General features: G+C 46.6%; 1 protein-coding gene across 1 annotated transcript in view; it reads left to right on the top strand.

Annotated features, from left to right (window-relative positions):
* BMP7 (bone morphogenetic protein 7) overlaps positions 1-16,858 on the top strand; it is a 124,487-nt gene that overhangs the window by 89,150 nt on the left and 18,479 nt on the right. The window contains exon 3 of the mRNA XM_015422516.1: positions 16,097-16,245. Within this exon, the coding sequence (XP_015278002.1) occupies positions 16,097-16,245 (149 nt within the window). The remainder of the gene's footprint in view (positions 1-16,096; positions 16,246-16,858) is intronic.

The following is a 16,858-nucleotide window of genomic DNA, read 5'->3' on the forward strand; positions in this document are numbered from 1 at the left end:
ATTAAGACGCCTGCTCCTTGGGAGGAAAGCGATAGCAAACCTAAACAGCATGATAAAAAGTAGAGACATCACCCTGCCAACCAAAGTCCGCATGGTCAAAGCAATGGTATTCCCAGTAGTCATGTATGGCTGCGAGAGTTGGACTATAAGGAAGGCCGAGCGCCGAAGAATAGATTCTTTTGAACTATGGTGCTAGAGAAGACTCTTGAGAGTCCCTTGGACTGCAAGAAGATCAAATCAGTCAATCCTAAAAGAAATCAACCCTGACTGTTCCCTGGAAGGCCAGATAATGAAACTGAAGCTCAAATACTTTGGCTACCAAATGAGAAGGGAGCACTCACTGGAGAAGACCCTGATGCTGGGAAAGATTGAAGGTCAAAGAAGACGGGACGGCAAAGGATGAGATGGTTACACAGTGTCATAGATGCAACGAACATGAAGTTGAGCAAACTTCAGAGGACGGCGGAAGACCGGAAGGCCTGGCGTTATCTGGTCCATGGGGTCGTGAAGAGTCAGACTCGACTGTGCGACTGAACAACAACAACAACAACAAAGAACATAAAAACATAAGAGAAGCCAATGTTGGATCAGGCCAATGGCCCATCCAGTCCAACACTCTGTGTCACACAGTGGCCAAAAATACCAGGCGCCATCAGGAGTCCACCAGTGGGGCTAGGACACTAGAAGCCCTCCCACTGTTGCCCCCCCCCAAGCACCAAGAATACAGAGCATCACTTGCCCCAGACTGAGAGTTCTTGTTGTTTGAAAGGCATTCATATTGTCCGGCAGCCATATTCTCTGTGTTAGTTTAAAAAAACCCCAAAGCACGATACGAAACTTCTAGTTAGAATACGGTTGCCAGCCTTCAGGTGGGGCCTGCAGATCTCCTGGAATTACAACTGATTTCCAGACAACAGAGATCAGTTCCCCTAGAGATAATGGCTGCTTTGGAGGGTGGACTGTATAGTATTGTATCCTGGTGAGGTCCCTCCCCAAACCATGCCCTCCTGAAGCCCCACCCCCAAATCTCGAGGTATTTCCCAACCTGACGTTGGCAACCCTAAGTTAGAAGTCCGTTCCATAAAGCTCTAGTGAGAACTGTGTCTGTTGGTTTTGTACACACTAACCTGTTCAGTGTGTGTGTGTTAGAGATAGAGATGTAAAATTTCCAGAAATTTTGAAGCTCGGAAAAAACCCGTTTTTTCCCCGGAAAAAACGGAAATTTTTGGAAAAATTGAAAAAATGCTACATTAGCATTTCTTTTGTCTTTTCTAGATTGAAAGTCATTCTGTTACTTTAGGAACATAAAATATGACTATGGACATTTTTACTTGGCATGAAATTATCACAACTAGCATATTAAAAATATAGAGTATCCAAACAATTATTACAAACAGAATACCCACCCACATGCAAAAACAAAACTGAAACCTTTTTATTTTCTTCTGACAATAGCACCTCCTAAAGGAAGAAATGCATCTTGTTCTTGCATTGGAGAGTTCAGTTTGTAACCTAGGACTGGCTTGTCCTCAGTGCACAGAAATTAGATCAATCTGATACCATATATATATATTTTAGAAATGATTTGGAAAATATTTGAACACCTTGTCTAAAAATATTTTATTCATCATGTTAAAATAAGACGTTCCATAATCATTTTTTTTCTTTTTCCAATTTTTCAAATTTTTCGGAAAAAAACAAAAAGGCTTCAGGGAAAACACCTGTTTCCCCCCCCGAATTTTTCTGGTTTTTTCCCGGGCCTTCACATCTCTAGTTAGAGAGAAGGAAAACTCTAAGACTCCATTGAGATGCGACACTGTGGTGGTGTTCAGGTCAAAAAAATCCATTGCATGGGAGCATGTGTAGGTGCCACTGCAGCAGAACCTCTGATAGACCCAGATTCAATATCGGATGAACATCAGGTGTAACATTCAGAGGAAAGCAAAAAGTCATAATGGAGCTCAAGAGCGAGGGCCTCGTTGGGTAGGCAGGAACGTTAGTCCAAGAACGGGGGGGGGGGGGGGGGAAAAAGAGGTTTTCTAGGCGAGGGTTTACTGAATCGCATAGGAACCTGAATTCTGTTTTAACAACTCATTTTGTCAAGGGCCTTTTAGAGGGGTTAGTTGCAGCCTCCCCTTCCACAAGTCCTACAGGTGGCTTCCAGTGCTGGGGGGGGGGGGCTCATTTCCTCGTGGCAGTCCTTGACCCCAGCTGCTGCTCAGTAGGGCAGGGGGAGGGGGAAATAAGCAAAAAAACAAGCCAACCCACTGTTGTAGCCATGGTGTAATGTCATTTCTGTGGCAAACCTGGAAGTGACATCATGCCACCGACATGATGGCCGGCCACCCTCCCCGTCCCCCAGTCTGTCTCTGGAGAGCGGCCATGGACTGGCAACCCGATTGGGGACCCTGGATTAGGCTCCCACTCTGAATGCTAGAAGGCTGGATTTGAGACCTGGTTCTGTTGCAGTTGTTGCACGCACGTAGGAGCTCTTCTTGATGCTGTGTACATTATGGACTGGAAGCTAGGGTTGCAAGCTCCAGGTTGGGAAATACTTGGAGATTTTGGGGGTGGAGCCTGAGGAGGGTGGGGTTTGGAGAGGGGAGGGACTTCAGTGGGGTATAACGACAGAGTCCACCTTCCAAAGTGGCCATTTTCTCCAGGTGGACTGATCTCTTTCGCCTGGAGATCAGTTGGAATCTCAAGTGATCTCCAGCCGTCACCTGGGGATTGGCAGCCCTGCTGGAAGCCTGATAGGTCAGGGTTAGTTATAAAGCAATCTAAAATGTGTCTCTAGCCCAGGGAATCACAGGGCAGTCATAAGCAGAGAGATGGCTCAAGTGGTTAAGACACTGAACTGCAGGCTGTGGAAGGTCGGTAGTTCAGCAGTTCAAGACCTGAGTTGCCGCATGACTGAGTGAGCTCCCGTCTCTGGCCCCAGCTCCTGCCAGCCTAGCAGTTCGAAAGCAAGAAATTGCAAGTAGATAAATAGGTACCACTTCGGTGGGAAGGTAACAGCGTTCCGTGCGCCTCGGCGTCTAGTCATGCTGGCCACATGACCACGGAAACGTCTTCGGACAGCGCTGGCTCTTCGGCTTTGAAATGGAGATGAGCACTGCAACCTTAGAGTCGGACTCGACTGGCTTTCGAGCAAGGGAACCTTTACCTTTACTTTTTACCCTTCTAAATCCACTGAAGTCCGTCGGCAGAGAAAGCTGTCCCTCTGCTTAGAAATCCCATTGTTAACATGCCTTACCCTGGTGTACGCCTCGATTCTGCATGGCCTCATGTCTTCTGTGCACATGGCACTGAATTAGTAATAATTAGGGCCATTTTCTAGTCACAAACCAGATGGGACGGGTGATTTGTTTAACTTGGAAGGAGTTCTGTGACATGAAGATCACTGGAGGCTCTTCTTCCAGCTCTGTTTGGCTCTGCGTCCCACTTGTTGGAGGCTAGAAGAGGCAGTGTTAATCCATTATTGCTGGAGAGTAAATTATTGGACACCAGGGCAGGAATGTTTCAAATGTGTGCGGGAAGGATGACTCCCTTTGATCTCTCTTGCAGAGGGTTTTCCCCTCCGGGCCTGCTGTTTGCACAGGACTGTAACTAACTGCAGGAAAACAAAACACATTATACAATTTCCCAGGCTGACTCATGGCGTGCAGTTGAATGCATCATGCGTTCGTGTGGGCCTGGGAATTCTCTTTCAAAGGCTGGCTTCTTCCGAGTAAGGTTAATAATAAAAAGCAGTAGATTTTAAGAAGTGGTTGATTTTGGGTGGGGTGAGAGGTGTGGGTAAGAAAGCAAGTCAGACCCCCACCCAAATTTTTTTAAAAAAAAACCACGGTCATGATTTGTGGGTAACAGAGATGGGTTGAGTCAAGCAGTGAAGGAAGCACAGGAGTTTTTCACCTCTGGAAATTCCACATCAGACGTCAATATGTGAGACCGGGAGCAGTCTAGTCCCCATCCTTGCTTCCTGTGGGAGCAGCCTAGTCAACTTTTGGTCAGGACTTCAGAGCCTGAGGCTGAGTTTCAGTCGCAGAAACCTGGCTTAGCAAGCTGTGTGGTCTCCTTAATGGAAACTACCGGAAAGTTTTCGAAGCACTGTCGTCTACAAGATTCACTCTTGCCAGGGGAAATAATTCTATCTGAGGTACCAGAATTTCCTCGGAATCTTACCGAGAGCTACTCAAGGAGGTGATCAGAAATGACAGCAGCTTTTGCCTGCTACAACTGGTCTTTCCCAGGTACAGAGGGGAGTTGGGTGAGTCCTGGGACTCAGTTCAAGCAAAGCCGTAGTGTCTGTTGCTCCCACTACTGCTGTGTATGATCAGGGGGGCGCATGTACAGTGTGATATTATTATTATTATTATTATTATTATTATTATTATTATTATTATTATTTGTACAAATGTGACAACAATGGTGGCAGGTCTACACATAAGCTTCTACAGGGCTATTTTTGGGCAGGAACACATGGGAACGAAGTTCTGGCTAGCTTCAGAGTTGGCCACGCCCACTACAGCCAAAACCTCTGTGTGCGTGGCTACAGAGGGAAGGCCTGGAGAGCGACCCCCCTGGTGACTCTGAGGCGGGCGGGCCAGGGGCCCCCTGGAAGGATTGGGGAGGCATTGCCCGGATGCCCCGCAGCTGCAGGGTGCTCAGGAAACTGCCTTCCCTTCCCTTCAAGGGGGGGCTTGCCCGGTCTTCCCGCAGCCGCAGGGCACCCGGGCAAGCCAAGTGAAGGCATGGGGTGTGGCCTAATATGCTAATGAGGTGTGCTGTCAGGGGTGTGGTCTAACATAATACGTTTCTGCTGTTGGGTGTGGTCTATTATGTTAATTAGTTCCTGCTGGCTTTTTCTTAAAAAAAAAAAAAAGCCCTGAGCTTCTATAAAAGGGCCAGGATAGTGCTCACAGGATTGTGGATGCCCCATTCAAAAACTGGCCACACTTAAACAAATGAGGTTTGTTGAAAGGTGAGGGGAACAGAAGGGTCAGACTGGGAGCTTTAATAAACAGTGTGGATAAAAATAATGGTAGTCCCAAACTTAGGGCAAGAAGAAAAGAAAGTCTTCTAGCCACTTTTCCTCACTGTCACCGAGAAGCCACACTTTTCCAGGACTGAAAGTTCTCCCGAGAAGATGGCCACTCTTCTGCTAACTGCCTTTCTCTGTCTCCACAGTCTGTTTTCTTCAGGAACTTCTTCTTTAGACATTGTCCACACCATCAGGAGGAACAGATGCCTCGGCTTCTTCTCTCCCGCCTTCTCCTTCTTGGAGTTTACCCCCCTCTTTTCCTACTCACCCAGCCTCTTTGTAGGAAGCACTTCCCTCTAGAGGACAGTGTTTTTAGGCTAGGCCCATTGTGCAGGTGAAACCACGTAACACGCTTTTTAATAATAAACATTTCTACAAGGCTTACAAAAAGTTTCCGGATATCTAAAAATAAGTCCATATGCAATTGTCTATGTGCCATTTGCTCAAATATTTATAAGTTATGAGGTCCACAATCCATTGAATTATGGGAGGTGGGCATTTATCTCTCTGATGTTGTAATACAAATGTTTTACCTACTGTAAGGGCATGGAGGGTTATAATGATTTTGACCCATGTTCTGGTTTGGGCCTAAATCACACAGAAGCAACCTTAGGAAGAAAACCTTCTTCAGTCTCTCACCCTCATACTAAAGGGACTGCCAGTTTAAGCTTTGCACCCAGCGTAAAGGAAGCACCTTCACTCTGGAGAGAGTGCCCTGAAACAGTATTAAGTGAGCTGTTGACAAAATGGCCAAGAACCTCAACAAGCTTAGAACAAATACCGAGAATGAAGATAGAGTGAAATCAGAGACTTTGGCCCCTTTCACATTAGCATTCTAAACCGAATGTTATCCATTGCTGGCCCAGTTCCAAGTAAAGCGATACAGGGACAGAAGTTTCATACAGCAAATCTCATGAGCTGTCTGTGAAGTGATTTGGCCATTTCAAACAGTGCCACACACACGTTTTTTCACCGCACGATCTTCTTCAAACTTTTCTGAACATTCCAAGTTGAGCACTATTGTGCTAGTCCAGTATGGTGCTTCAATGCTACAGCGACACCATTGAGATGCCTTGGCATCACTAAGATATATTGAGATTGCGGCTGTTTTTAGCAGCTTCTGTAACACCAGTCACTGATGCCCTGAGCACCCGCTGCCCAATAAGCTACTTCTCTCCTCCTGTATCCATGTAACAACGGCCGCAATCTCAATGTATCTCAATGGTGCCAAGGCATCTTAATGGTGCCGCTGTAGCACTGAAGAGCTATATTGGTCTAACTCCACTGTAGTGCTCAACTTAGAACATTTTATTTAAAGTTTGAGGGAGATTGTATGGCGAAAAATGGCGGGAGGGAGCACAGTGCTACTGGAAGCATTGCAGACATTGTAAACAGCACACCACAGCGATTCAGAGGCACAAAGAAGAGGTAAAACGGAAGAAAGTAATTTACTTGAAGAATGGCTCAAACACACTTTGCCCACTGGGCGCAAGTTTTGTTGTTGTTGTTCAGTCGCACAGTCGAGTCCGACTCTTCGCGACTCCATGGACAAGATCTCGCCAGGCCCTCCTGTTTTCCGCCGTCCTCTGAAGTTTGCTCAATTTCTTGTTCATTGCATCTATGACACTGTCTAACCATCTCATCCTTTGCCATCCCCGTCTTCTTTGACCTTCAATCTTTCCCAGCATCAGGGTCTTCTCCAGTGAGTGCTCCCTTCTCATTTGGTGGCCAAAGTATTTGAGCTTCAGTTTCATTATCTGGCCTTCCAGGGAACAGTCAGGGTTGATTACTTTTAGGATTTGATTTCTTTTAGGATTGACTGATTTGATCTTCTTGCAGTCCAAGGGACTCTCAAGAGTCTTCTCCAGCACCATAGTTCAAAAGAATCTATTCTTTGGCGCTCGGCCTTCCTTATAGTCCAACTCTCGCAGCCATACATGACTACTGGGAATACCATTGCTTTGACCATGCGGACTTTTGTTGGCAGGGTGATGTCTCTACTTTTTATCATGCTGTTTAGGTTCGCCATCGCTTTCCTCCCAAGGAGCAGGCGTCTTTTAATTTCATGGCTGCTGTCACAGTCTGCGGTGATCTGGGATCCCAGGAACGTGAAGTCTGTCACTACTTCCACGACTTCCCCTTCTATTTGCCAAGGAGTGATGGGGCCGGATGCCATGATCTTAGTTTTTTTGATGTTGAGCTTCAAGCCCACTTTTGCGCTCTCCTCTTTTACTCTGAGCAAGAGGCTCTTAAGGTCCTCTTCACTTTCTGCCATTAGAGTGGTATCGTTTGCATATCTGAGGTTGTTGATCTTTTCCCCAGCAATCTTAATTCCCGCTTGTGATTCATCCAGGCCAGCATTTTGCATGATGTACTCTGCATATATATTAAATAAGCAAGGTGACAATATACATCCTTGTCGTACTCCTTTTCCTATGCTAAACCAATCAGTTGTTCCATATCCGGTTCTAACTGTTGCTTCTTGCCCCTTATACAGGTTTCTCAAGAGACATGTGTGAAAAGGTAAATAAAATCTATTAGCAGCCAGTATCTTAAAACAGTTGTGTCAGAAAGGACACAAAAAATCCATTAGCAACCAGCTACCAAAATGGATTACAAAGGCTATCTGAAAGGGGCCAATGTTTATGGATCAGAGTAGTGCATGCCGTTGGGCTGAAGAATTGGCAAACAGTAAAAAATAACATCAACCATTCAGCAAGAATACCCAGCGCTAGGACGCCCTCAAAGCATCAAATATTCCATACAACCTCACATACATTGTGCAGTTTACCCAACTCATGCAAGTAAAGAATCGAAGCCAAGGAGGTAGAGTGAAAGGGAATAATTGAGGGCAGATCTACCTGAGCAGATCCAGCAAAAGTCCAGTTACCTGGCCAGGAATCTCAGTGACCAGGCAGCTAGTAAAATCCAAAAGTATAATCCAGGGGAAAATAGAACTGGTAAATATAGTGAGTTGTTCAGATGCAGGTACTTTGATGATCACAACACTAGAGGTAGTCTTGAGTAGGTCAAAGTGCAATTTGGGTCTCAAAACAAAAGATTGCTTTCTCCTGCCCACCCCCAGCTTTGAAAGAGGGAAGGGGGCAAGGTGTGTTAACCGGTAAACGTGGAGTTGCCAGGTCTTATCTGCTTCCCGGAGGAGCTGGGTGGGAGGGAGTTTTCTGAGAGGGTGGGCGGGGCCACTTGATGCTGTGCAACATGATGATATCACCAATGTCACTTGGAGATACTCTAGTTTTTTGACAAACTCTATGGTAAAAATCCCTTCAATACCATAGAGTTTTGCCGAAAAACTAGAGCATCCCTGTGCAATAGTGCTGCTGTGATGATGTCACTTCCAGCTGATGTCATCGTGCTGTGTTCGGGGCCATTTGGGGGTGGGATTTTCCCTCACCAGCCAGCTGATTGGCTGTGAGGAAGCGCGTGCTAAAGTAAACACCTAAATTGGCCAAATATGAGAGAGAAATCCAGAGCCCTGGGAATGTTTAGAGAACAGGAACAGAGAAAAGGTATCAAAACAGAGATTAGGTCTTAGCTGTCTTATTGAGCTGAGGGGTTTTGGCGGGAAATTAAAATGCCCTTAATTGCATTGCTTCAGGATGTCTAACGTGTTTGAGGGAAGCGATAGTATGAGCATGGTTCTTTATTTGTCAGAAAGTTAATCCAGTTGCCTGACCGCTTGAAATGTCCTGATTAATAGTTTGATGGGTCTCAGTTCCTGCCTGGGATTGTTCTTTCCCAGGAATGATGTTTAATTTAGTGTTTAGGACCTTAAGGCCTCAGCTGACTTGGCAGCAGGGAGATGAGCCAGGAAGAGAGCAGGCTTACACCTGTAGGGGTCTGTGTTCTTGCTAAGAGACTAGCCCATAGCCCTGCTGCCTCAGATGTGTGTGGGCATCGCCCTGACAACTGCCTGACACTGCACAGGCCAACACTTTGGAAGGCAGGCCTCGTGGGTTGCCAGGGATGAGAGGTGGCAGCAGAGAAGGGCCTCTTCCCAACCTGGAAGGGTGGTTTTGTGAGGATTAGTAAAGGTTTCCCTTGCTTGAAAGCCAGTCAGATCTGACTCTAGGGTTGTGGTGCTCACCTCCATTTCCAAGCCGAAGAGCCAGCGCTGTCCAAAGACGTTTCCATGGCCATGTGGCCAGCATGACTAAATGCCAAGGCACACGGAATGCTGTTACCTTCGCACCGAAGCGGTCCCTATATATCTACTTGCAATTTTTTGCTTTTGAACTGCTAGGTTGGCAGGAGCTGGGACGAGAGACAGGAGCTCACTCCGTCCCGTGCCACTAGGGTCTCGAACTGCCGAGCTGCCGACCTTCCGGTCTGCAATTCAGCGTCTTAACCTCTGCCACTGACAGGCTGGGCCAAGCCCACGAGAGATAGCAGAATGGTTAAGGTGATAGACAAGGGGCAAGGCCTGAAAGAGAAAGAACCAGGTGGTACAACCTACTCCCTGCCATAGCCGAGGCCTGTGGGCTCACCCAGCAAGTTGCTAGACTGTGGTGTAACGTGGTCAGGCACAGTTAGGCTTGGGTATACCCCTCCTGCTAGTTTGCAGTCTTTTGCTATGGTACCACAAAACTTGTTTACTTACTTGGCTTGCAAGCATTAAGAACTTGGTCCAGCATCTCGAGCTGGAGAGTGAGAGGGGCCGGCAAAAACGGAGGTTTGATAGCAAGACTGCATGAACCTTAGGACACGCCTCAGTTCCTGGCAGTATGTTGGGTTCCATGGCACATGGTTCATCTGTAGAGAAGTCTATGTGAAAAGGGTTCCTAAAGGTCAAAAGCTTGACCCTACTTATTGACCAGACCAGTGTCTTTCAAATGAAATGTTGCATTCGGATACATGTAATGACACACCAGCTACCAAATCCCATAGATTTCCAAATGCACATTTAAGAGGAGAAACATGCATTGGACACCGTGCAAGAGAAAAAACCAGAGTAGGGCAACCAACAAACAAGAACCAAGATAACTTTCTTTATGTTAGAAGAGGAGGAGGAGGAGGAGATTGGATTTATACCTCGCCCTTCACTCAGAGTGTCAGAGTGGTTTACAGTCTCGTTTCCCTTCCCCTCCCCACAACAGACACCCTGTGAGGTGGGTGGGGCTGAGAGAGCTCTTTCTAGAACTGTCCTTGAGAGAACAGCTCTGACAGAACTATGGCTTGCCCAAGGTCATCCAGCAGCTGCAAGTGGAGGAGTGGGGAGTCAAACCCAGTTCTCCCAGATTAGAGTCCACATGCTTAACCACTACACCAAAGTGGCTCTCACACCAAACTGGCTTTTGAGTGATAGAAGGGCTTATTGTTATTTATTTATTTAAAACATTTATTAGCAGCCTTCCTTACGGCACTCGAGACAGCTTACAGTGCAAAATAGAGTACAGAAAATAAGAATGCATAAAAATATTTAAAACTCCAATTTAAAATCACTGCTTACAGGTGCTTTAATCCAATGCAGTCCTAAATAAAATTGTCTTCAGCTGTCTCCTAAAGATCAAAAGGGAAGGGGCCAGGCTGTTCCATAACTGTGGGGCTGCCACTGAAAAGGCCCTCTCTTGTGTATCCACCAAACTCACCGTATTGTGTGAGTGCCCTAACTGGGGACCGGTGTCACCATATATCTGAATATTAGTTTGACTGTGTGCTTGTATTTTGGTTTCAGTAATCTCAAACATTTAACAATTTTCTCCTTAAGAATCCACAGCATTACTAGTATACAGAAGTGTTTTAGTGTCTTTGACAGAGCTGGTCCATCCACTAGGGCAGCCCTAAGGAGTTTGGCTAGGGGCTAGAGGTGGAGAGGCATGCACCAAGCATCTGTAACTCTTCAGGAGTAGTCTAGAGCAGGGGTGTCAAACATGCTGCCCGGTGGCCAGATGAGGCCCCCGTAGGGCTTGTATCAGGCCCACAGTGGAACTGGCTGTCTTCGGCTTCTTCTTCCAGTTCTGCTGTTGCTGCGTCATTGTAGGTTTGCAGCTTACACACCTGAGCAGCATACTCAAGATTGCAACAGCAGAGACATTTTGATGCAATAATTCGGAGCAAGAGGTGTCAATTATCAGACCCTGTTAAATAAACAAAATATTGCAAGAGTGCTAATATTTTAAGCATGTTTTTAAGTAAAAAAAATCCCCTTTGTGTTTGTGTCCTTTATAAAGTTTGTATCTCCGCTACCTGGCATTACATTTTATGACACACATGGCCCGGCCCAACAAGGTCTCACTTAGATCCGGCCCTCATAACAAATGAGTTCGACACCCCTGGTCTAGAGTAAGAATATGTTGGGTTGAAGACTAACACCTATCCTGCTGGCTCAAGAGGGGGTCACCTCACCCTATTCTAAGGGTAACCAACATCCAGGCTGGGCCTGGGTATTTCTAAAAATTACAACATCTCCAGACTACAGAGATCAGTTTCCCTAGAGATAATGGCTGCTTTGGAGGGTGGACTGTATGGTATTGTACTCTGGTGAGGTCCCTCTCCAAACCCTGCCCTCCCCAGGTTCCACCGCCAGCAATTTCCCAAGGTGGAGTTGGCAGCCCCACCCCATTCCCCTCCTCACTGGGATCTCTGCCCTACCTGGTTTTTGACCAAGCAGTCCCGTGAGCCTTGCCTATAACATTTTCAGGGATAACAAGGCAAAGTAGGGTCCAAACCATCAGATTTTTACAGAAGGGGGAAAATGGCAGGAGAATGTTTGTGCTTATTTTTAAATGTTTTCCTTCTTTAGCTCCTGGTTATCTCTCAAATGTGAATTTCTCTGTATTCTCCTGTGTCTTTGTGCTCTTCTAGTTCTTAGTCCATAAGCTCTGTTTCTCTTCCTCTAGTTTACACCTTGGTGTTTTCCCTCTCTATATTGCTCCTTATCTGTGAAACTTTTTACTCACTGGTACTTTGCTCAATTGATTCTCTCTCTCCCTTCTCCCCTTTAAAAATGCCTTCATTTGTTTCAGCTATTCTATATCCCACTCAAGGGGGGGGGGGTTGCCTTCTCTTCTTCACATTTTCATTCAGTCTGGGTCCCCCCCCCCTTTTGTTTGTGTTTAAATTGTCAACCCATAAAGCAGGAACCATCTGCTCTCTCTTTTTTAAAAAAAATGCATCATGCTGCTTTTTAAAATAGAAGGGTAGTTCATACAAATAATAGCTCTAATTAGTGTTTTTCACAAAAAGCCTGATTTGGATTTAGGGTGTGTTTTTGGTCATTTTAAGAAGAAAATATAGTTTTAAAACTCTCAGAACTGGGACATCCATGTGACCTTGTTTTTCATAAGGAATGTATTTTATCCCCCCCACCCCAACATTCTCAGGGTTGTACCCCTTACCCAAGGGATCCCCCCCTTCTGTATATCAGGCAGATAGGAGACAGCATCTCCATTTTATAAACATTTCCATTTACAAAATGGGCAGGCAGCAGCATTAATTTGCTTTTCAGCGAGTTCTTTTGGCTAGAAGCCTCGGCTGTGGGGGGCTGTGAGGGGGGGGGAATAGTTGGAGAGAACTAAGTTGTTCCACCCCCTGGCCTTAACTCATTGTTCTTGGTCAATTTCAGCCTTTTTCTCCCATTCTGGTTGACTTCTCATATTGGTTTGTTCCCCCACTCCACCCCGCTATTGAATGGTCTCTTAATTTGGATCCCCCCATGGCTGCTTTTGGAGCTGCGATGGCTCAAGTGGTTAAGACGTTGAACTGCAGGCTGTGGAAGGTCGGTAGTTCAGCAGTTCGAGACCCGGGGGTACCGCATGACGGAGTGAGCTCCCGTCTCCAGTTCCAGCTCCTGCCAACCTAGCAGTTCGAAGGCAAGACATTGCAAGTAGATAAATAGGTACCACTTCGGTGGGAAGGTAACAGCGTTCCGTGCGCCTCGGTGTTTAGTCATGCCGGCCACATGACCACGGAAACGTCTTCGGACAGCGCTGGCCCTTCGGCTTTGAAACGGAGATGAGCACCGCAACCCCAGAGTCGGATTCGACTGGTTTTCGAGCAAGGGAACCTTTACCTTTACCTATGGCAGCTTTTAAAGAAAATAAACAAGCAGAAGGCATGCCAGATCCTCAGCCAGTCATTGTCCCCCTTCAGTCTGCAGGTCAAATGCTGATTATTAATATTTATTTATATCCCAGTCCTTCTCCACTTCAGCATCACAATAAGAACCCAGAGGGGTAGGTTAGGCTGGGTGAGAGAGTGTGAGGGGCCTGAGGTCATCCAGGAAATTTCCATGGCAGAGTGGGGACTCAGCCCCAGTTGTCCCAGGGCCTGCTCTGGTGTTGCCAGCCTTTTCCCAGTAACCCCTGGTAGCTTGGGGGCAGTGGTGCTTGGGGGGAGGGGCAGCACTGACACAGCTGTATCACTTTCAGGTGATCACCTGGAAGTTATGTCATCTGTGAACAAGGAATTCCCCCAATCTCTAAAGACCACGGAGATTGGGGGAATCCCTAGAGTGCTTTGGGTGTGGTGACCAGAAGTGACATCACTGCATCCGTGGCATCATCCCCTCCATTTCCTCCTGCTGTTCAATTGCCTGAGAGTAAGCAGGGGAGGGGAGGTTGCTCACAGTGGGTGGGCAACTGACAGCCCTGTTCTAATCCAGCGCTAACCACTATACCGTGCTATCTGTCTGCAAGATGAACTGCCAGTTGCCATTGTTCTCCTCTTCATTTTATCCCCCAAAGAACCCTGTGAGGTAGGTTAGGCTGAGAGAGTGTGACTGGACCAAAGTCACCTGGTGAGCTTCCATGGCATGAGTGGGGATTCACATCTGGGTCTCCCAGATGCTAATCCAATACACCACACTGGCTTAGTTTTTCCCATTTCCACAAGCGTTCTACTTATTTAACCTGTTTATGAATGGGCATTGTTTAGTTCAGATATTATTAATAAACATTTGACTGCACATTCTTACTTCTAGTAGTTATTGTTATTAAGGAAAGCTTCAAGTAAAGCCTTCTCGTTACCATGCAGATGGTCTTATCTGGGGTTTTTTTCCTTGCCAGTGCTGGAATGGTTACAAAGCAATTAGTTACGCAAATCTCTATGCAAAGTGCACACGAGATGTTTGGCAAGATGAAGCAGGCGAGTCAGCAAATCGGGCCTCTAAATGAAGCTGGGGTATTTAAATATCCAATTAGCGAGCTGGCACAAACAACTGCAATGTCTCTGTCGATACTTGCACGACATATATAAGCAGTATCATTTATACAGAGCTTTTAATCCAGCTTTTACAGTTGGGTAGACCAAACCTTGGAATGTAACTGTACCAGTGCTACAGGGCTGGAGGGTTGTTTGTTCACCGTTTATGTGATCACCCTTCCTCCCTTGTCCAAGCCCTGGGATCCTCAAATCAATGTGGGTGGCATTTCCTCCCTTTCACGACTATTTTGTTATAAATGCACTCCTGTAAATGGTAAAATCGAGGGTCAGCCATTGAAAAACCATTTTTTCTTGTGGTTAGATTGCAATTTCAGTGTGTGTGTTTGTGTGTGTGGAAAAGGCCTCCGAAAGAACAAGTAGCCACAAAAGAATCCATAAAAGAGGCCTGTATTAATATTTGCATAGATTGAGGGTGATATTATCACTTGGTTATTTTGGCTGTATATTTAGAGGGGAAAGTGCTTTCACCAAAGGCATGCATCCATTTAGAGAGCTGTTTCAGGAAGCCTTCCTGTCATTCTCAGTTGGGTTGTGCCATCTTTTGTAGTCAATGTGTGACTGGGTGCTATGTAGCGTCATCATGACCTCATTGCATTGGCTGTGTGATCCCTGATTGGCTAAGTAACTGTCCCTAGGATAAAAACTCATTTTCTAAAAATGTAAATAATGTTGAAAGGGCATATTAGGGAAACAATGTGCATGTGTGTGTATTAAGTGTCACTGAGTCTGACTTACGGTGACCCTATAAATTGATGTCCTCTTGTTAACAGCCTCGCTCAGGTCTTGCAAACTGGGGGCCGTGGCTTCCTTGATGGAGTCCAGAGGTCATTTCGGGGAGGATCGCGAGGGAACACAGTTCCCCCGGGTGAGGTATGGGGGGGGCACATGACGAAGCCTGCTTCCGGCCGCCCCGCTTCTGGCCCTCATTCAGCCAGGAGGAGGCAGGAGAAGAGGGAGGGTAAGTTGCTTCCTCCCTGCCTCTCCCCACCCCTGCCTGCCTGGGGCCAGGGAGGGCCTTCGCGGGGCTTCCTTGCACTCCCGCCGGCCTTGCAGGTCCACTGCCGGGCTCCTCATGGGGCTCGGCAGTGGAGCTACAAGGCCGGCGGCGGCAGCCCGGACTGTTGGGGGCAGGGTGTGTGGCCTTATGACACACTTCCGGTGATGTCAGGGGGTGTGGCCTTATGACACACTTCCAGTGATGTCAGGGGGTGTGGCATATGTTAATGAGTTATGCTAATGAGTCCCCCTAGCTCTATTTCTATGAAACGACCCCTGATGGAGTCCATCCATCTCACGTTGGGTCTTCCTCTTTTCCTGCTGCCTTCAGCTTCTAGCATTGTTGACTTTTCCAGTGACTGTTGTCTTCTCATAGTGTGACCATCAATAGCCTCAGTTTAGTCGTTTTAGCTCCTGGGGGGAGTTCAGTCTTTCTCAGAGAAACAATGAGATGGATAAATAACTGGGAATATTTCACATACATTCCAGAGTACTGCCTTCTCCCCCCAAAATGAAATAGGAAAGCACATGTGGCATAACTCTAGCAATGTGTGTTCTGTATTCCAGATTTTTCTTATGTACAATTCTTCTTGTCTGCTGGGTGATGGATAAACAAATTTAAAACCTCTATGAGGTCCCCCCCCCCATCTTCTTGTCTGCATGTCTCTTGCTTCTTATTGTAAGCTATCTGGATTTAAATACATTAAAAATAATCTAGCAACAGCTTCTGTCTAGTACAACCTGTACGTTGCAAACTGCTAAGTGGTATCCTTATAGCTTCGGTTCGTATTTAGTAGGCTGGCTGTATTTCCAGAGAGAATTCAAAGACATTTGCAAGCGATCCTTTCCTCTCTTCTGGCTTTGTCTCTCCAGGGATTCAGATTTGTTCCTGCTTGACACTCGAACAATCTGGGCTGCAGAAGAAGGTTGGCTGGTGTTTGATATCACAGCAACGAGTAACCACTGGGTGGTAAACCCGCAACACAATCTCGGCTTGCAGCTGTCAGTAGAGAGCATAGATGGTAAGCTTCAGAAAATGGCAGCCCCAGCAGACCTCCAATCCCGCCTTGCAGCTGTGACCAGCAGGGTTATCAAGAGGGGTGGGACTCCTGGGGACAACATTTCGGGAAGGCCAGTCAACTTTGGGGCCCATGGAGCTGGCCGGGTCATGTGAATTCTGGGGTGGATCTGAATGAAGTGAGGCGGGAGCCTAGGTCCCCAAGGTGCCAGCTGTAGTAGCCGTTCCTTTCTAGAGATGGCATCTCCATGTGTCCTTGTCTTTGTGTTGCTCCCATCTGTTGGGGTAGGTTAATAGAGGGGCCATCTCCCCTGGAAACTGATAATTTCATAGACTCTTCCTTCAGCCTTCATTTCAAAAAAGAAAATAAGACTCTAGCCTTTATGCTGACTAAGGAGAGCTTGGAAATCACTTGTCTTAGCCTGTTGATGTCTCAGAAACAAAGCTCTGATCCTTTGGAGCATTTGTGCATCCGACTCCTATCATTACTGCTTCCTGTTCTCCTGCCTCTAGCATGCACTTTGCCTCCATTATCATTATAATGCTCTTTCTCTAGACTTAGCATCCTTGTTAACACTGTGGCTTCTCTCTCCTGAGCCCCTTGGAATACCTTCGGA

The sequence above is a fragment of the Gekko japonicus genome, unplaced genomic scaffold (genome assembly GCF_001447785.1).
Source record: "Gekko japonicus isolate JY-2015 unplaced genomic scaffold, Gekko_japonicus_V1.1 scaffold1296, whole genome shotgun sequence".
In the NCBI taxonomy this organism is placed as follows: domain Eukaryota; kingdom Metazoa; phylum Chordata; class Lepidosauria; order Squamata; family Gekkonidae; genus Gekko; species Gekko japonicus.